Source organism: Eublepharis macularius, chromosome 3, assembly GCF_028583425.1.
Source record: "Eublepharis macularius isolate TG4126 chromosome 3, MPM_Emac_v1.0, whole genome shotgun sequence".
Classification (NCBI taxonomy): domain Eukaryota; kingdom Metazoa; phylum Chordata; class Lepidosauria; order Squamata; family Eublepharidae; genus Eublepharis; species Eublepharis macularius.
The window spans coordinates 65,753,731-65,771,174 of record NC_072792.1 but is presented as its reverse complement, the minus strand read 5'-3'; the positions used below and the strand labels follow the sequence as shown (position 1 = coordinate 65,771,174).

Sequence of the window (17,444 nt, the reverse complement as noted above, 5' to 3'; positions counted from 1 at the left end):
ACTGCTTAGAGATTTTATTTATTTATCATCCGCCTTTCTCCTTGAGATTCAAAATAGATTACACACTGCAACTGAAAATACAACATAATCAACAGCTAGGACATTAACTGAGCAGAGAACAAAAATGAACATCAGTTTGAACATTCAGTGAAAGAGATACAGTATGATATGGTAGCAGAAAATTTGAAAAATAAGCATAAAGCCATGCAAAGAGATTAAATCTTTCTGAAGCAAAGCATATCTAATTTACATGGCATATTTAGCAATGTGGAAAACCCCTAGTAGGCATATGTCTATATCAGCAGACAGTATCCAACAGAGTAGCATATAGTCCCTGTTCCTATCAAAGCATGTCTCTGAGTTACTTCTTACAACACAACTCTATACTCTGGGTAGAAAGTGCTCCTGAATATTTCAATTTTGCATAGTTTGCAGAAATCCAGAAGAGGGGGAGCTTTCCTGATCTCCTCAGGCAAGCCATTCCATAAAGTGGGCTACCACAGAGAAAGTGTGTGTGCAGACAGCAGTTGATTTTGCCCAGCTGCAGGGCAATACCTGCAGAAGGCCCTCTCCAAATGAGCAAACATAGTGGTGGAACATGGGAGAGGTGGTGGCACAGATATTAGGAATAGACATGGGTACAAATCGAAATACGAATCAAATTTCACGACGAATCGGGCCGATTCGTATTTTGTGAAATGTGTTTCGTGGGGCTACAGTTTTCATGAAATTCACGACTTTGGGGGCCAATTCATTCCATTCGTGAATGATTCGTGATGCCAGACAGACTGGTGCCAATCCATTGATTCCCTAGGCAACATAGGCCCGGAATGTCTGCAGACCTTTCGTTGCATTGGAAACCCCAGTCTTAGCCCACATAACCTTGATAGGCAGCTCTTCCTGCAAACTGGAGAGCTTCCATTTTGCCCTATACAGCAAGGAGCAGGGGGGTTAATCCCCTAGGCAACTGAGGAGATGGGCCTTCTGTAGCCAAGGGAACACCAATCTCATCCCTCCAAATCCTGTTAGGCAGGTCTTTCTGGCAACCAGTGACCTCCTGTTCTGCTCTATGCGAGTATTTCTTATATAAAGCACAGCCCTCTGCCTCGTGCTTTTCAGTTCCAGTAGACAGAGAGAGGAGGAGGACCTGTTGCTGGGATCTGGAGTGAGAGAGTGGAATTGGGAGCTTTTGGCTGGATTTGCTGCTGCTTTAAGAGACTGAAAAGCCTCTTACTTATTTTCAGCTCTTGGCCTTGCTGGGAAGGTCGTTGGGTGAGGGTGTCTTCTTTCCTCCACCCCACCCAACCCCAGTCTCAGTGCATTGCCTGGCTCTGGGGCCTAGCTTGACTGAGGCCTACCTTTTTCCCTTTAATTTTCTTTGCTTATATTCTTATTTAGAGCATTTGTTCTTGCTGGCTTGTTGGGTGAGGGTGGGTGGAGGAGAGCCTGCTGAAGTGCCCTGGGTTCTGACGAATCACGAAACTAATGAATCGTTGCACGAAATGGGACAATTTCATGAAAGTTTGTGATTCGAAATGCTTGTTTCATTTTTTCCCATTTCGTGCCCATCTCTAATTAGGAGCCGAGACTTTGAAGGGCTTTGAATGTGATAGTTATAACCTTGAATTGAGCCTGATAACTGATGGGAAGCTAATAGAGTGACTGCAGAATGGGAGTGATATGCATGCTCCATCTAGCTCCTGAGAGTAAATGGGCTGCAGCGTTCTGCACCAGCTGGAATCTCCCAGTCAGATTTGAGGGTAAGCTTTTGCAGAGTGCATTACAGTAATCAAATCTTGATGTTACTGTGCCATGAAACCAGGTGGCCAGGTCAGCTGTGTCAAGGTAGGGGGCCATCTTCCAGACTAGTCTGAGTTGTGAAAAAGCCTTTTTTTGCAGCTGCATTTACTTGCTTCTCCAGCAGCAATACTGGATCGAGTTTAACCCCTAGGTTCTTAACTGAGTCAGCCAGGGTCAACTGAATCCCATCAAAGGTTGGAAGATATGAAAGTCTGGGGTCTTTCTCCACAGACCTGAATGGAAACGTTTTTTAATGTGCATGAAGAAAATGTGCATTAATAAAATCATTTGTTAAAGCACAGTTATAAAATTATATTGCTACATATCAGTTCACTGAAGCAAACATCTTGAATTCAAACACAGTGATTGTAGTGCTGCTACTTGTTATTCCCAGGGACCCCTGCACTCCTATGGCCTGCTTATTTCACTCTCCTATGCATGATCAGGTATAGGGTTACCAATTGTGGCCTGGGAAATTCCTGGAGATTTGGTGGCAGTGCCTACGGAGGGAAGAGCCTGAAAAGGACAGGGAGCTTAGCAGGGATGCAGTGCCATAGAACTTACCCTCTGAAGCTGCTATTTCATCCAAGGGGAACTGATCTCTGTATTTTGGAGATGAGCTACAATTCTAGGAGAACTTCAGGCTCCACCTGGAAGTCAACAAGCTTAGGAATGCATTCATACATGCCTACACTTGTTCTAAAAACATCCATACAAGGGCTTCACTTTTTAACTGGGTGTACTGGTGTACAGATTGTACAGTTGATTTCCAGATAAAATCTAGAAACTTTAATTTACAGACTAGCAAGCACACAAAGGTACCTTAAATTATAATAGTTTGTAGCTCGCTTTCTAACACTTGATATATTTATGTTTATAGTCTCAATAAAATGAACACATACTTTTATATTTCATAAACATGCCAAACAATACAATTTTAAATGTTGTGTTAGACATGTAATAGTTTTGTGTTCTCATGACATAAGAACCTAACAGGTGCCTTGCTGGAGTAGACAGGTGTCCCCTCTAGTCCAGGATTGCCTTTCACGGAGCCAGCAGCAAGTCGCTCTGATGGGCCAGTGGCTCTCCCTGATGTTGCCTTCCAGCACTGGTGTTTAGAGGTTAATTATATGGAGGTTCCCTTTAGTAACCATGTCCAACAGCTATTGACTAACCTTTCCTCCATGAATTGGTCTAATCCCAGGGGTGTACAAATTATATTTGTTAAATACTGTATATAATTGAATTTCTGTTTTCAAACAAATAGGATAAATTGAGATGGGTAGCCATGTTAGCCTGTCTGTAGCAGTAGAAAAGAGCAAGAGTCCAGTGGTAGGATATGAGCTTTCGTGAACCACAGCTCACTTCTTCAGAAACCTGTGTGGCTCACGAAAGCTCATACCCTACCACAAACGTTATTAGTCATATAGGTGCTACTGGACTCTTGCTTTTTTATAAGGATAAAGAGTTGTTTTTTTTACATAGCTTCAACATTTTCAAGAGTGGTACATCTCAAAACAAAAATCTGGGATTGAGAGACTAGTTAGCTTTGATGTAATCCATTTTATCCTGAACATTTTTATTCTGCTGTTTCTTTCTTGCTTCCATTTTGAAATGAAACAAAACAGGACTTTTTTGGCTCTTTTAAGAGCATTTTTGCTCAAAGTAGATAAATTCCTTTTAGTTCAGCATGCCAAACCAAGTGACATAGGAACAAAACAGTTTCAAATGCGATGTTTATAATTAGAGGGTGCTGTTGATATATGTCAGTTTGACAGCAGATACATATATACGTTTCTGTAGTGGGAAAACATTTCTTTAGTGATTCTTCCTGCTATTGCCAGTGTTATACAAATTGGAGCCTTTCAGTGGGTAAAGCTCAAAATCTCAGTCCCAAGCATATTGGTATCAAGCTGTTTATACTTATTGCTTCATTTTAAATAAATTTCCACAAGGCATTGTTTTCATCTTGCATTAACATTCTCTATGGGAGCAGAACAAGGCTCATACCTCTCTCTATTGGTATAGCACATTTGATGCGCTGTACACACAAACACGCATATTAGAGAAAGAGGGAGAGATTTCAATGTATCATACTCTGATATTTTCCTATTGAGTATCAGCAAATTGTTTTCAAACCCTAGAGAGTAGGAAGAGGCCAGGACTGCTGTTTATAGTTAAGAGTTTGACATTTGTACTACTTTCAAATAGAGAAACACTTGGATGCGAGCATGCAGCCACAGGATAAACTAAATGCGATGCTGCCAAGTTTTTTCTTGCTCCTCCAGCTGTGTGACTAGCTTCAGCATTGAAACTGGAGCAAGATCTGCGAAATAAAATCCAGTAGAACAGAATGTGATATTTGGCCTACTGCGCAGGTTTATTATAAGGTCAGCATTGTTCTGTTTTTCAGAAGGAATATTACTAAGTATTGTTTGCATTTCTTAAATGGATTATTACCAGCAGCCTGCTAGTGATTTCAGCACATTTGTAAAGAGTCAAACCTCAATTTCCCCTTTAAAAAAAGCTGCATGGGGTGTACATATACTCAAGGTAGATTCTAGGGACCAAACCCACTTGTTACTCAGCATCACAAGTAGTTTTTACTGTGACTCTCTCAATGTATGCTTTTATAAAATACAACAATTATGAAGGAAATAGAAGAATGTTTGGGCAGGAGGGGCCATTTCTTTTCCTTTTGGTTTTTTTTTTAAAAAATGTTTAAAATCACCTAAACATTCCATAAAGATGACACTTTAGATCACAGCCTCTGCAGTTTGTAAAAACAAAATAAATATAATTTGCCTTGTTTGGGGTGTCTGGAGTTATTTTAGAAAGCTTTCATAAGATGTTCAGGGCTGGGAGAACCCCAGGGAAGAAACAAGATTTACCTATAGCATCTCTCTGAAGATATCTTCTAATTGCGGGCTAAAATGCCTCACTCTTCCAAGGATTAGAAGAGTAGAGGAGGCCAGTTGCTGGGTGTACCACCCAAGAAGCAGCTTCCATTTCCCCCGTTTCATCATACTGAGTGACCACAACACAGGCACATAACAAAAGGAAGGGAAGAACTGTATTTTGTTTTGATTACTTTAGGACAAGTTTGTTCAGAGTTATTATCATTAGTAGAAATACTCTATTTTCAGTTGGAGAAGTCCATTGGAGAAGATGATGATACTTGAGTTCTTACAGGTTCTTTGCACATTCAAGTTTCTATGTGCTTATAGCCCACATCAGACATAAATTAATTTCTATATATTGCTAAGAACAAATTGTGAGAATTGCCATGGGCAGTATAATTCGGCCCACCTGGACGGCAGCACTGCAGCTTGGACAGGGGCCGTGTTTGCAGCCCTGGAAGAAGGAAAGGCAGTTGGGCATTTCCTAGGCATCCAAGGGCTTTGCTAGATGGGCGGAGCCAAAGACATATTTGCCTGCTCGATTCCTGTTCAGGGTCGTGGTACAAAATAGCAAGGGAGTGTGCTGAGAGCAGGGTGCTGCCCCCCCCTTTGTTTTTTGGATGCCCCTATTTTTCCGCATATAGGTCCTTTGGCCAGCAGTCAAAGTGGCTTGGTGATGTGGGGTCTGCAATTAAATGGCAAAATGTGATATTGGGCCTGCCGTTCACTCACCATCTCAAAGATTTTATGTTATTGGTTTTCCCTTAGGGCAATATCATACGGGTAATCTTACAGTCAAGGCTCTTCTAAGGGAGTGCACTGTCTTTTAGTGGCCTTTGAGCACTCCAGCTTTTGTGGCACGTGAGGGCTCTGCAAGTTCTGGCCGTTGCGAGGGTTAATTTTGCCTATAGAGTGATGGCACCTGCTAGAGAGTTTCTTGGGACCCTTACTTGAGGCCATAGGTTCTTCATCACATGCTTAAGTTTTGTAGGGGTATCAGGGAGGATTTGGCAGTGTCGGATGAGTTAAGTTATCCAACTGCTTTAATGGGATTGCTTTTTTGAAGGGGGACCTGCTCTTAGAGGCAGAATTTTCAGGTTAGCTCTGATGTTTCTTGGTCTCTAAATCTTAGTGGTGGTGTTTTGTGGTGAGGGAGTTTGTCTGCCACGCTGTTCACTTTTGGTGTGACAATTCAAGGGGCAGTCCATGTTCTCATGTCACCCCCCCAAAAAAAGAGTTATGGAGACCATTTATGCTTCAGTGCTGCAGTTTAGGTGGCAAGGGGGGGTCACCTGGGTGACCTCAGGGTCATGGCATGCCCATTTACTATTGGCTTACACGAACTTGCTGCTCTCCAGCCGGTAGTGAGTTTAATGACTCATGGGGAGCTGTGGTCCTTCACCTAACATCGTCTCACAGGGCATGCCCCCTTTCTCTACAGGCTCATGCAGGCTTGCACCACCCAGGCACGTAGTGGCCTGATGCCTAGAGGGTAGGTGCGGACCTTCGCCTCACATCCTGGTCATTCACCTGGGGTGATGACCGTGGCTCACTTACATTACAGACTCATGGAGGCTTGCAACACCCAGGAAAGTAGTGGCTTGATGTTCCAAGAGGAGGTGTGGACCTCTGCCTCACATCCCTGTCATTAACCGGGGGGGGGGGTGATCTAGGCTCACAGAGCATAGCCCTCTCCTTGCCTCACATCCTGGTTATTCCCCAGGGGGATGATGACTTCGGCTCACATGGCCCTTTCCTTTTAGGTCATACTGGCTTGCACTCCCCAGGCAAGTAGTGGCCTAATGCTTTGAGGAGAGGTGCGATCTTCGGCCTCACGTACTGGTCATTCGCCTGAAGGGTGTTGACCTTGAACTACAGGGCCTGGCCCTTTCCTTACAGGCTCACACAGGCTTGCAGCGCCCAGGCAAGTAGTGGCCTGATGCTTTGAGGGGAGGTGCGGACTTCCGCCTCACGTACTGGTCATTCGCCTGGAGGGTGTTGACCTTGAATTACAGGGCTCGGCCCTTTCCTTACAGGCTCACACAGGCTTGCAGCGCCCAAGCAAGAAGTGGCCTGATGCTTTGAGGGGAGGTGCGGACTTCCGCCTCATGTACTGATCATTCGCCTGGAGGGTGTTGACCTTGAATTACAGGGCTCGGCCCTTTCCTTACAGGCTCACACAGGCTTGCAGTGCCTAGGCAAGTAGTGGCCTGATGCTTTGAGGGGAGGTGCAGACTTCTGCCTTACGTACCGGTCATTTGCCTGGACGGTGTTGACCTTGAATTACAGGGCATGGCCCTTTCCGTACAGGCTCACACAGGCTTGCACCGCCCGAGCAAGTAGTGGCCTGATGCTTTGAGGGGAGGTGCAATCATCCACCTCCTGTTATGATCATTCACCTGGATGGGAATGACTTTGGCTCAAGGGTGCGGGCTGGTGACCCCCTTTGGCACATTCCCACTAGGTGGGAATTGGGGTCTGTCTTGAGCAGTTGGTGAGGCTGTACGGCTGCCAGCTGTGAGGGCAGACTGCCTGGTGGGGACCCTGGACAAGGCCACCCCCAGGCTCCACGGCTGTGGAGGTTGGAGCTTTTCAGGGAGAACCACTTGCCTGGCTGCCAGGTCCCAGCCATCCATAGGATGGAACACCCCCGGGGCAGTGGGGGCTCGCCCAGACAGGTCACGGTGGAGGTCCTGTGGGACCCCAGGGCTTGACCTGTACCGCAGTTAGAACCCTTGCCGCAATGACAGGTTTATTGTTAAGGTTGAGTTAATAAAGTGGCCCTTATTTATACCCACTGAATTCACCAACCTCTATGAGGTGATGGGGTCTACCTATCGGTTACTGGCTGTGACGTATTCCTGGATGATTTACGGCAAGGGCTCAGGTTGGCCATAAGCCACCTGTGGGGCGCAAGGGCCTAAGCAGAGGCTTGGCCCTAGCGGTGGCAGGTTAGGATGGGAAAATGAGTGGGCCGGTGACCCCCTTGGCACATCCCCATTGGTGGGGAATTGGGGTCTGTCAGGAGCGACTGGTGTGGCTCCACGGCAGCCAGTTGCGAGGGCAGACTGCCATGTGGCTCCCCTGTACAAGTAAGGCCCTTCTGCTGTATGGCAAGGTGCTGCAGGCTTGGAGGGGGAACCATTTGCCTGGCTGGTCGGGTCACAGCCATGCGTTGTATGGCTCACCCCCGCGGCAGTGGGGGCTCGCCCAGACAGGTCAAGGCGGAGGTCATGGGTGACCCCAGGGCTTGACCTGTACCGCTAGTTAGTTAGATCCCTTGCCGTATTGACAGCTTATATTAAAATAAATAAAGTGGCCCAATTTTATACCCAAGCTTTGTGTCTGCCTTTTATTTTGACTAGGGGGGCAATTATTTGAGGTGACATTGATCTCAGAATGTTGGGGTGGATACTAACACTGTCCTACCATTTCACTGAACAAAGTTTGTTGATTTATTATTTATTAAATATTTATACCTCCCATTTATATTCTATTGAAGGAAGGCTTCTTAGGCTGGAGGAAAGCTACTTGGCGGAAGGTTGGATCCACCTGATTATGTCCATATCTTTCAGAAGAGTATATTAAAAAATCTTGATAGAAGTCATTTGATACAAGTATGCAGAGTCTTATATCCAGACATTTAATATTATACTTTTTAAAACTATCACATAACTTTCAAATTAATCATGCTTCTTCTTGTCTTGCCTAATATTATGCTACAACTTCTGGCAGTTGTATTAGGTCCCATGTGCTAGAGACATCGTCCTGGAGATATTTAGTCAGTAGCTCACTTAAACAATGAAATTTAAATAGTAGACAAACTCCATACTTTAGTAGTAGTGCACTACATACTCTAGAAGAAGAAAATAAACATTATTTAACCAAACATAGTTAAATATTTCTGATTTGATATCATGCCACATGTAATTTGGTGTATTATTTGGAAAGCAGGGGAAAGTTTGTATTACAGAGAAGAAAGGAAGGCTGAGAGTGAGAGTAGGAAGCAGAGAAGGAGACAGAAAAGAATACTGTGAGAAGGGGGAGGGAGAAAGAAGGGGTGGAAGAGAAGCAAGGAAATGTAGAGGTGAATGGGATAACGTCTCTCCCAAGTCCTCGTAGGACCCCACTTGTTCATCTCTTTAAAATAAATAAAAATAAATTATTTTGACGTGCTAACTTTTAAGAATGACAGCACTATGTTTCTCATTATTAACAGAATCAGTGCTCTAGAAATTGAATTGGAAATTCTGAGAAGTTATTGAAATCAAAGAAAAAGCAAAAGAAACCAAGTCCCAGTGTGAATTCCAGTGTAAGATATTCATCAAATACCATACCTCCCTTTGTGCTGTTTATAGTATAACAAAATACCCAACAACAAACTCTTGTAGAAGGGTAGGCGCAGAGGTTCATAATATACACCCTCAACTTTTTACATAAGAATTTTTTAAAAAAAATTATGCACTATTTTATTGAGGAATGCAATCATTTTAAAACAAATGGTGCATCTACCGAATATAAAGTGAACTGAAATCACTTCAGGTAGTTTAGCAATGTTTTATTGAACAATAAAATACGGCGCACGACCTATCATTTCAACTATAGCTCACTGAAATCAGTCTCAAGCACTTAAGCATTTATGAACAAGGGGTGGAAAAAAGAGGTTTTGAATGTCAGGACAGCCATTCTAGTGCATGCGCCATATTTTCCCCAAGTATTCATTCTATGTCAGATGTTATGTATAGACATTGATCTGCGATTTTAAAAAGAAATGAGTGCAATGATTATTATACAGTGCAGTAAGTCTGTGTGTCTGGATTTACCTTTCGGATGCTTCATTTGCTAATAGGTCCCTGCTGACCTTCAGAATGAAGTTCTGATTAGCCTGCTTGAGACTGACCCAGATGTTGTGGACTATTTGCTAAGAAGAAAAGCTTCCCAGTCATCGTGAGTACTTTGCTTCCCATCTTCTTAGTAGGTTTTCTCTTGGGAATCTGTTTTTATTGGAATTATTCCAAGGTCTATTAAAATTGATTTAAAAGAGTAAGAATGTGCCCTTTGAGAAAAGTAATGATGTCAAATAATTTTGATTTTTTTTTTATCTGAAGTGAAAGGTTGCAGACCTAGGGTCTTTAGAATCATGACTGCCCTTTGTGTCTATATGTTTTCAAAGTATAAGCCTTATATTTGCAAAATAGGCATAACGTTGTAATAAATTTATATATTACCTAATTGGCCAACTAGTGGGAGATGGCTGAGCATTTTTAGGAGTGTTGGTTAATCAAAAATAGAAAAAAGTAATGTAGTAATGTATATGTATAAATGTTACATAAGTTTGTAATTTTCTAGGTAACTTTCCCCTGATCCAGTTGCTTCCTGAAGGTGTAGAATCTCTTATACCTGCACAGCCAGCTCCCCTGTTGCAGTAAATCCCACCTGCATAGGGTTGTACTGCAGGTAAAGGTGCAAACGAAGCTTTGGATCAAGTTCCTATTGGTTGTTGCAGTCATCTTGTATCGTTCAGCAGGTGTTGGTTAGCATCTTTCTTTTTCTGAGACTCTGGACAGCCACCAGCAGCCATAGCAGACAGTACTAAAAGTAGACTGCACCTGCTCCTTGCAGTAGGTTTAAGTGTGTGTGTTATGTATGTACATATCTAATTTAAGATGTCTCCAGGTTCAAATCCAGCTTTGGACCAGTTTACACATGCAGTGAAATGTCTTGGTGCTTTAATGACTTGCAACTGTTTTCCACTGATAGCTTACTCATAATTCTGTTGAAATGATGTTCAGGCATATTGGTGCTTTCATTAAACTTGCTTATTGTTTTTCAGCATGAAGGTGGCAGGTCATGTTTTCTATGAAACTGGGCGGAAATAAGGTGGCACAAGTGACAGTGCACCCTATTACAGTAATGACAGATGTAAATGTCACTAAGAATGTAGTAGAAAGCAGGCCCTTTATTCTTGTTATGATACTAATTGTTACCTATCACCTAACTCATGATGAGGCTACCTAGAGTCACTTTGGTATGTTTGATTGTCAGTATGTTTCCAGCTGTAACCACGAAGTCATGGGAAAGAATTTGGCTTGAAGATTAGAGAGCTGCTTGTTCAGCATGAAAAGAATGTGATGCTCATAAGACATGGCCTGTTTCTATTCCAATTTGGAGGATTGGCTACAAATTAACTGGGTTATTTTTTTCCTATGAGAAGTTGGAAGCAGGAAATAAACATGAGATACGTGTGTAGTTCACAACAGAATGAACCACCCAAGTCTATAATGACTCATCTCCTGGGACAGTGCTGACGATACTTGATTATGGATTTTAAATCTAGACTAATGGCATGGAAAATTTTGCAGTTCTGCAGTAGGACGTGGGCACGTGGACAGCAGAGGATGTAATTGGCTCCATAGCAAAATGTGTGAGAACCACTTCAACACTTCTTTCTCATACTTTTCCTGAGACTACTACTTCTAAAAAGTGCACAGTGCCTCTGTACATGGTCTTTCCTCAAAATGCTTTTTTGCCTCTGCTCTTAGCTTATAGTCTAGAAATTTTCCTGTTTCCTTTTGCTGGAAATTAAGACTTGCCTTGATGTACTTGCAGCCTGATAGAACAGTAGTATTTGGCATTAGAACACTGCTAACACTCCAGTGATAAACTTCTTATTTCTGGATTTTATTTTTACCCTTCTTCTAATATACTTGGACTTGCAAGCACGACATTTTGGAACTCCCAACATATATTGACATAAAATTATGCTTCTACTTAAAATTTGGAATCCTAGTTCTTGTGAAAAGTTTCTTATTAAATCATAAATAAAGCAGGCAGTGGTCATTTAAGTTCTTCTCAGGGATTCTCTTTTGAGAAGAGATAAGCCAGTAAGCTTTTTCAAGGTAAGCTGCTTTACAAAATTTGCAAGCTATGTATGCAGTGTTTTTGTTGAGTGTCTTTTCTGTACCTTTATCATTTCTTGTGTTAACTCACTTTATTACACATGTCCTAATTGCCAAATATAATTGCCAAATTTTACATCATAACCTGCTGATAACCCCCAAAATGTACAGTTATGTATCAATGAAAGCCTTTAACCTATGTTCAGAAACTAATCTTATTGTAAGAGGGGGGGAAAGGAAAGTTGCACAAGAAATGAGGTCTGCTTCAATTATATTTTTTCCTTGAATGGGTGTTCAAAATGTTTACTGCAACATCTGTTGATTTCTGTTAATTTTCTTTGATATATTGTGATTGTGGTTTTAGTTTGCAGGTGAGAAAACTATCTCATCAGCATTGGTTACGTACTCCTTCCATTCCAATCATCATGATCTGGTCTTGCCTAGATGTTGTTGGACTGTGCTGCTGTTTATCTAGACTGAATTCAGTCTCTTTTTGTGTGTCAAATTTTATCAGAAACCCTGAAAATCTCCAGTCAGAAGGTCCATTCTCCATGGGAGGCAGACATTCATCCACAGATTCGCATAGAGCCTCAAGTGGTGATGTCTCTCCTTACGACAATAATTCACCAGTGCTTTCTGAACGCTCTCTTTCTGCAATGCAAGAAGATACGGCCCTCAGTTCTGAACGCTTATTCAGAGTACCTGAACAGTGTATGTTGGTCAGCAATTTGCAACTAAAATCAAGAGAAAATTCACCTGGATCGTGGCTTGGGAAAGGTATGGCCAACACTCATGCTAGATGAAGTTTCAGTTTTTCATGTCTTTGTGTACCCAGCTAATAATATCACAGAGCAGATATTGACCCTTTTCACACTGCTTACCTTGACTTGCAATGATGCGGAACATCGCACTAAAAACATGGAACATCTCGTGCAAGAAAACGTGATGTTCCGCATTTTTAGCGCGATGTTCCACGTCATTGTGAGTCAAGGTAAGCAGTGTGAAAAGGGCCATTATTTCCCCATGGCATAATTTTCCCTAGCCACTACTATCCCTATAATACCCATGACCTATGATGTGTTTTATCTCTTAACTATAGATGAGAAGTGTGTTTGAAAGCATTCTGGCCTGCCATTATTGAGAACTGATTCTACATTGACTCATTTGACTAACTTGCTTTAGAAGATGAGTTCAAAATGCAAATTTACTCCAGTATAAGTCTTTTGATTCCTGTGTGGCAGAAGGGTATGCAAGGCTTGCCTTTCTGTCAGCCCAGCCTTCACTATGCAGCAGGAGAGCCACAGGACCTCAGAATGAAGAGGAAGTAGAGGGTTTTTATTTATTTACTTATTTTCTTTATTTATATCCCACCTTTTCTTCTCAGTGGGAACCCAAAGGTACTTATATCATTCTCCTCTCCTCCATTTTATCCCCACAATAACCCTATGAGAAGGGCTAGGCTGAGAGTGTGACTGGCCCAAGGTCACCCAACAAGATTCCATGACATAGTGGGAAGTCAAACCTTGGTCTCCCAGATCCTAGTCCAACTCTCTAACCACCATACAACAATGGCTGTCCTCCGGTATCAAGTTCCTCTTCCCTACTGACTGTGGTGCAGCCAGTGGTGAGACACACTGGATTCCACTTCCTCAACCTGCTCCCTGGCCCTTTTAGCTGCAGCAAGCTGCTGATGTCTCATGACAATTTCTGCCTTCTTGTGAGGGCTTCTCCCCAACCAAGATGTAAGAAACATAATTGGCCATCTTTGCAAGCCACTCCCCATGTCTGCCTCCCTCTGAACTGTCCCATGACGCCATTAGCTGGATGTTCCATCTTGCAGGAACCCCCAGAGAATTCAGGATTTCACCCACCCCTGGACATTTCATAAGAACTCTGTCCAAGAAAAAATGTTTCCTTTGGGTTGTCAACTAGAGGCTATGATGCTAAAACTTTCCTTTTCCACTGTTCATTAGGGCAGGGGAAGGAGATGACAAGGAAAATTTGGCTTTGACTTCTCCACTATGGAGACTGAACCATTTTCTCTCATGTCCATCTCACTACCTATTGGATCCACTGTCATAAACTTGGGAGACCGGTGTGTGTGTGTGTGTGTGTCAGACCACAAAGAGAGAATCTATGTACACTCGTGTTTTTTTCTAATACTGAAAATTAAATTTTAAAACAATGTATCCTACAACCTGCCTAGCAGCAGTGATAACAAATTACACTATATTGGGTTGGAGCCAAAGGAAGATTTCATGAAAAGAGACAGCAGAACTGATCTTTCCCAGTTTTCCACTAGCAGCCTAACATTTGTCCTGAAAATCGTTTCTGGAATCAGGAGATTCTCACAAGCAAAATGTGCGAGTGGCTGTACAGTAACAAGAGGGAAATTGGGCAAAATTGCCATTATAAAGATCTTTACCAAAGCATAAAGAGAGAATGACTGTCTTTCCAAACAGGCAGCACAATATAGACTTAAAAGTCTGATAATGAGAAATATATTCAGGCTTTATTCAAAATCCCACTAAACCGCAGGCTTTTTGCAACAGACACAAATTTCTTATGCCTATTGAAATGTGATATTGAAGGAGAGTTTTACAGATAGCATGGACCGTTAAAAAGATAAACAAGTGGCTTCAAGATCAAATCAAGCCTGAATTCTCCCTATAAGCTAAAATGAAAAAAACAGAACCTATCCTACCCACTGGAAAAGACAGTAATGCTAGGAAAAGTTGAAGGCAGTAGGAAAAGATGAATAGCCAACATGAGATGAGTTGACTCAAGAAAGGAAGCCAGGGCCTTCAGGTTGCAAGATTTGAGCAAGGCTGTCAATGATAGGATGTTTTGGAGGTTGTTAATTCATAGGGTCGCCATAAGTTGGAAGCAGCTTGGGCAGCACATCTCTCTCTCTCTCTCTCTCTCTCTCTCTCCCTCTCCCTCTCCCTCTCCCTCTCCCTCTCCCTCTCCCTCTCCCTCTTCCCCCCCCCCAATCTCTTCTTACATGAAAATGAGTGAGTACTCCTAGTTTGAAACAAACTGATTTTCCCTGAAAAATGCAGAAGCCCTGATGAATCTGTTGGTTTGAATCCTGGTTTATCAGAAGCAAGCAGACTCCAACCGGGGAATCTGCATTTGTCATAGGAGTCCCCTGCCTTCCTTCTCCCCAGCATGGCATTTTGTGATACAATATGAGGATTAGACATTCAAAGGAAACAAGGCAGACCCCTAAAAAACTCTGCCAGACTAGCACATGCTTCTTGCTTGTGGCTGTTCCTGTGACCCTGCCCATTGTTTCTGCTAAAGAGTACTTATGAGATCATTTGCATTCATGGTCGCTCTCGTCCCGTTAGATGATTCTGAGGACTATTTCAACATCTGGGGAACCTGGCATTCAACACTGAAAAGTGGTTCCAAAGGTCAAGGAATAACAGGTATGAATTTTAAATGTTTAAGTATGCCTGTATTTGTTAAATGATTTGACTATTCACATAAAAAGCACTACACTACACTACACTACACTGACTTCAGCTACCAGTTATACTGCCCTGACCTATATGGCCCAGGCTAGCCCAGTCTTGTCAGTTCTTAGAAGCTAAGCAGGGTCATCTCTGGTTAGTACTTGGTTGGGAGACCATTGAAGAAGCCTGCTACACAGCACCAGGCATTGGCAAACCACCTGTCTCTAGGGGGTTGCCATAAGTCAGTTGAGATAATGGCACTTTACACACACACACACCAGTTATACTGGAAGTATGCCATTATATACTGAACAGCATTCTCATATTCATCTGTTTTAAAGTAGGATTTGGTCTGATGAAATTCAGAATATCATATGTGTGTCCTTAATATGCAAGCTTGTATTTTTTTTCTTGAATAAACTAGTCTAAAATAGCTAGCAAGCAAGAATGTGTTACAGAGTTCACCAATGCATATGAATAGGCATTAATCTTAATACCCCTGCAAATACATTATGGCTGCAATCCTAAAGACTTTTTAATTTTATTTAATTTTATTTATAGTCCACCTTTCTCATTGAGACACAAGGCAGATTGCAGAGTTGTAAATTAGTACAATCAACAGCGGCAACATTCATTGAACAATGTAACATGATATATAAATGCAAGTTTGCAGAGACTTGAAAACAAGCAGAAATACAGAGCTAGAACAGTGCTGAAACAAAGTAATTCTAAACCTGACATATTAAACAATGTAGAAGCCACCCTGCAGGATCATACATACAGCAACAGAAAGTACCTAGTAGCATAATCTATAGTCCCTATCCTTTTACCTATGCATCTCTTTTGAAACCACTTCCTTACAGTACAGCTCTCCTATCTGAGTAAAAAAAAAAAAACCTTGGATAACTCGATTTTGTGGAAGTTCATGAAAGTAAGTCTTAATTTATTAACATGGGATGGACTTCTGTAGACTTGCTTAGTATTGTTCCCTAGAAACTATAAATTTTGTCTATATATTTTGCTGAAAATTATATGATTTATTGATAATCTTTTATGTGGGCCTGCAGGGTCATATGGAGACATATATGAGAGCAGTTCACTGCGATCGGGGCAGTGCTCTCTTTCTCAAGGAAACTTATCACTGCCTTCACCTCAGTGGCCAGAGAACACCACAGAATTGGACAGTACAAAGCAAATCATTCGACGGAGTCATACAACTGCTGTCCTCCCAGAATGTCGTCCCCACCCTCCTCTCTCCCGGGTTTGTAGTACCCCACAAACAGAAGGTGGCAGAAGGAGTTCCAGCCAATCAAACCCAGAGCGGCATTTTTCTGCTAGCAGCACAGAGCACTTTGTGGAGAGTGGTTCAGATACAGCTTGTTTGTACGGCACAGCAAAGCCACGGTACCAAAGGCAAGGTGAAATAATTCGAAAAGACAGGCCGCCGCCACCACCTTATCCCGAGACGGCAAAGCAAGGTTCCAAATCATCCCTCTGGCCAGCAGTCTCTTCAGCAGAGCCTCCATTATGGAGGCTTCAGAGACCAGAAATCCACTCAGGGACTGTAGGGGGAGGAAAATCAATGACTCAAGTGCCTGAACAATCTGCCCTGTGTGAGGAGCAACAGGACAACATGGGAACCAAGTGTTCCAGTCCAGATAATGAGCTGAACAGTAAAAATTTGACAGAGCCTGACTGGTATGACTGGCAGAGAGATCGATGGCAAATTTGGGAGATTTTATCACCTGATAATCCAGATGCCCTCCCTGAAACATTAGTATGAGAGATATCAACAGAGCCAATGCTTTTTCCACTAAGGAAGGGATGGTAACAGAGGACTTGATTCCAACCTTCTCTTGTATCAAAAAAATGACATTTAATTAAAAAAAACTATGTTCACTTTATATAAAGAATTTAATAGCACTGTAAAGCAGTCCACTTACAAATACATTTTGTTCCTGGTTTTATAATCATCAAAAGAAGGAAAAATGAGATGACAGTTCCAGTCCTAGTCACTTTTAAAATAAGCTGCGTGTACAATAAAACTACAGCTTCCGTGTTGCTAAGATGTATTTATATATCTGCAGTTCAGGTGATTAAATTCTGCAAAGGTTATATTCTGCAAAGGTTTTGTACAATAATACAATAAGGTTTTGTGTCCATGTGCAGAAGGCAAACAACCTTGACTGCTTTAGTTAAAAAAATATTTTAATCACTGCACTTAGTTACCACAATACACATTGAAGCCCCTTTAGAAAGTGCACAAGCTGGTTTCTGTGCTTTTAACTAACCTGATTTGCAGGAGGTATATATTTTCACTGCCTACAGGAAACACTAACATGGAATGAAGCCATGAAAAGCCATATATTTTATAGTGAGAAAGT

General features: G+C 42.2%; 1 protein-coding gene across 2 annotated transcripts in view; it reads left to right on the top strand.

Moving 5' to 3' along the window:
• The window catches only part of ARHGAP6 (Rho GTPase activating protein 6), a 317,422-nt gene extending 300,224 nt beyond the window's left edge, over positions 1-17,198 (top strand). For both annotated transcript variants that reach the window (XM_054973322.1, XM_054973323.1), the window contains exons 10-13: positions 9,550-9,647; positions 12,114-12,376; positions 14,953-15,033; positions 16,128-17,198. In XM_054973322.1, coding sequence (XP_054829297.1) covers positions 9,550-9,647; positions 12,114-12,376; positions 14,953-15,033; positions 16,128-16,843 — 1,158 coding nt within the window. In that variant the 3' untranslated portion in view covers positions 16,844-17,198. The remainder of the gene's footprint in view (positions 1-9,549; positions 9,648-12,113; positions 12,377-14,952; positions 15,034-16,127) is intronic.
• Positions 17,199-17,444: the final 246 nt, after the last annotated feature.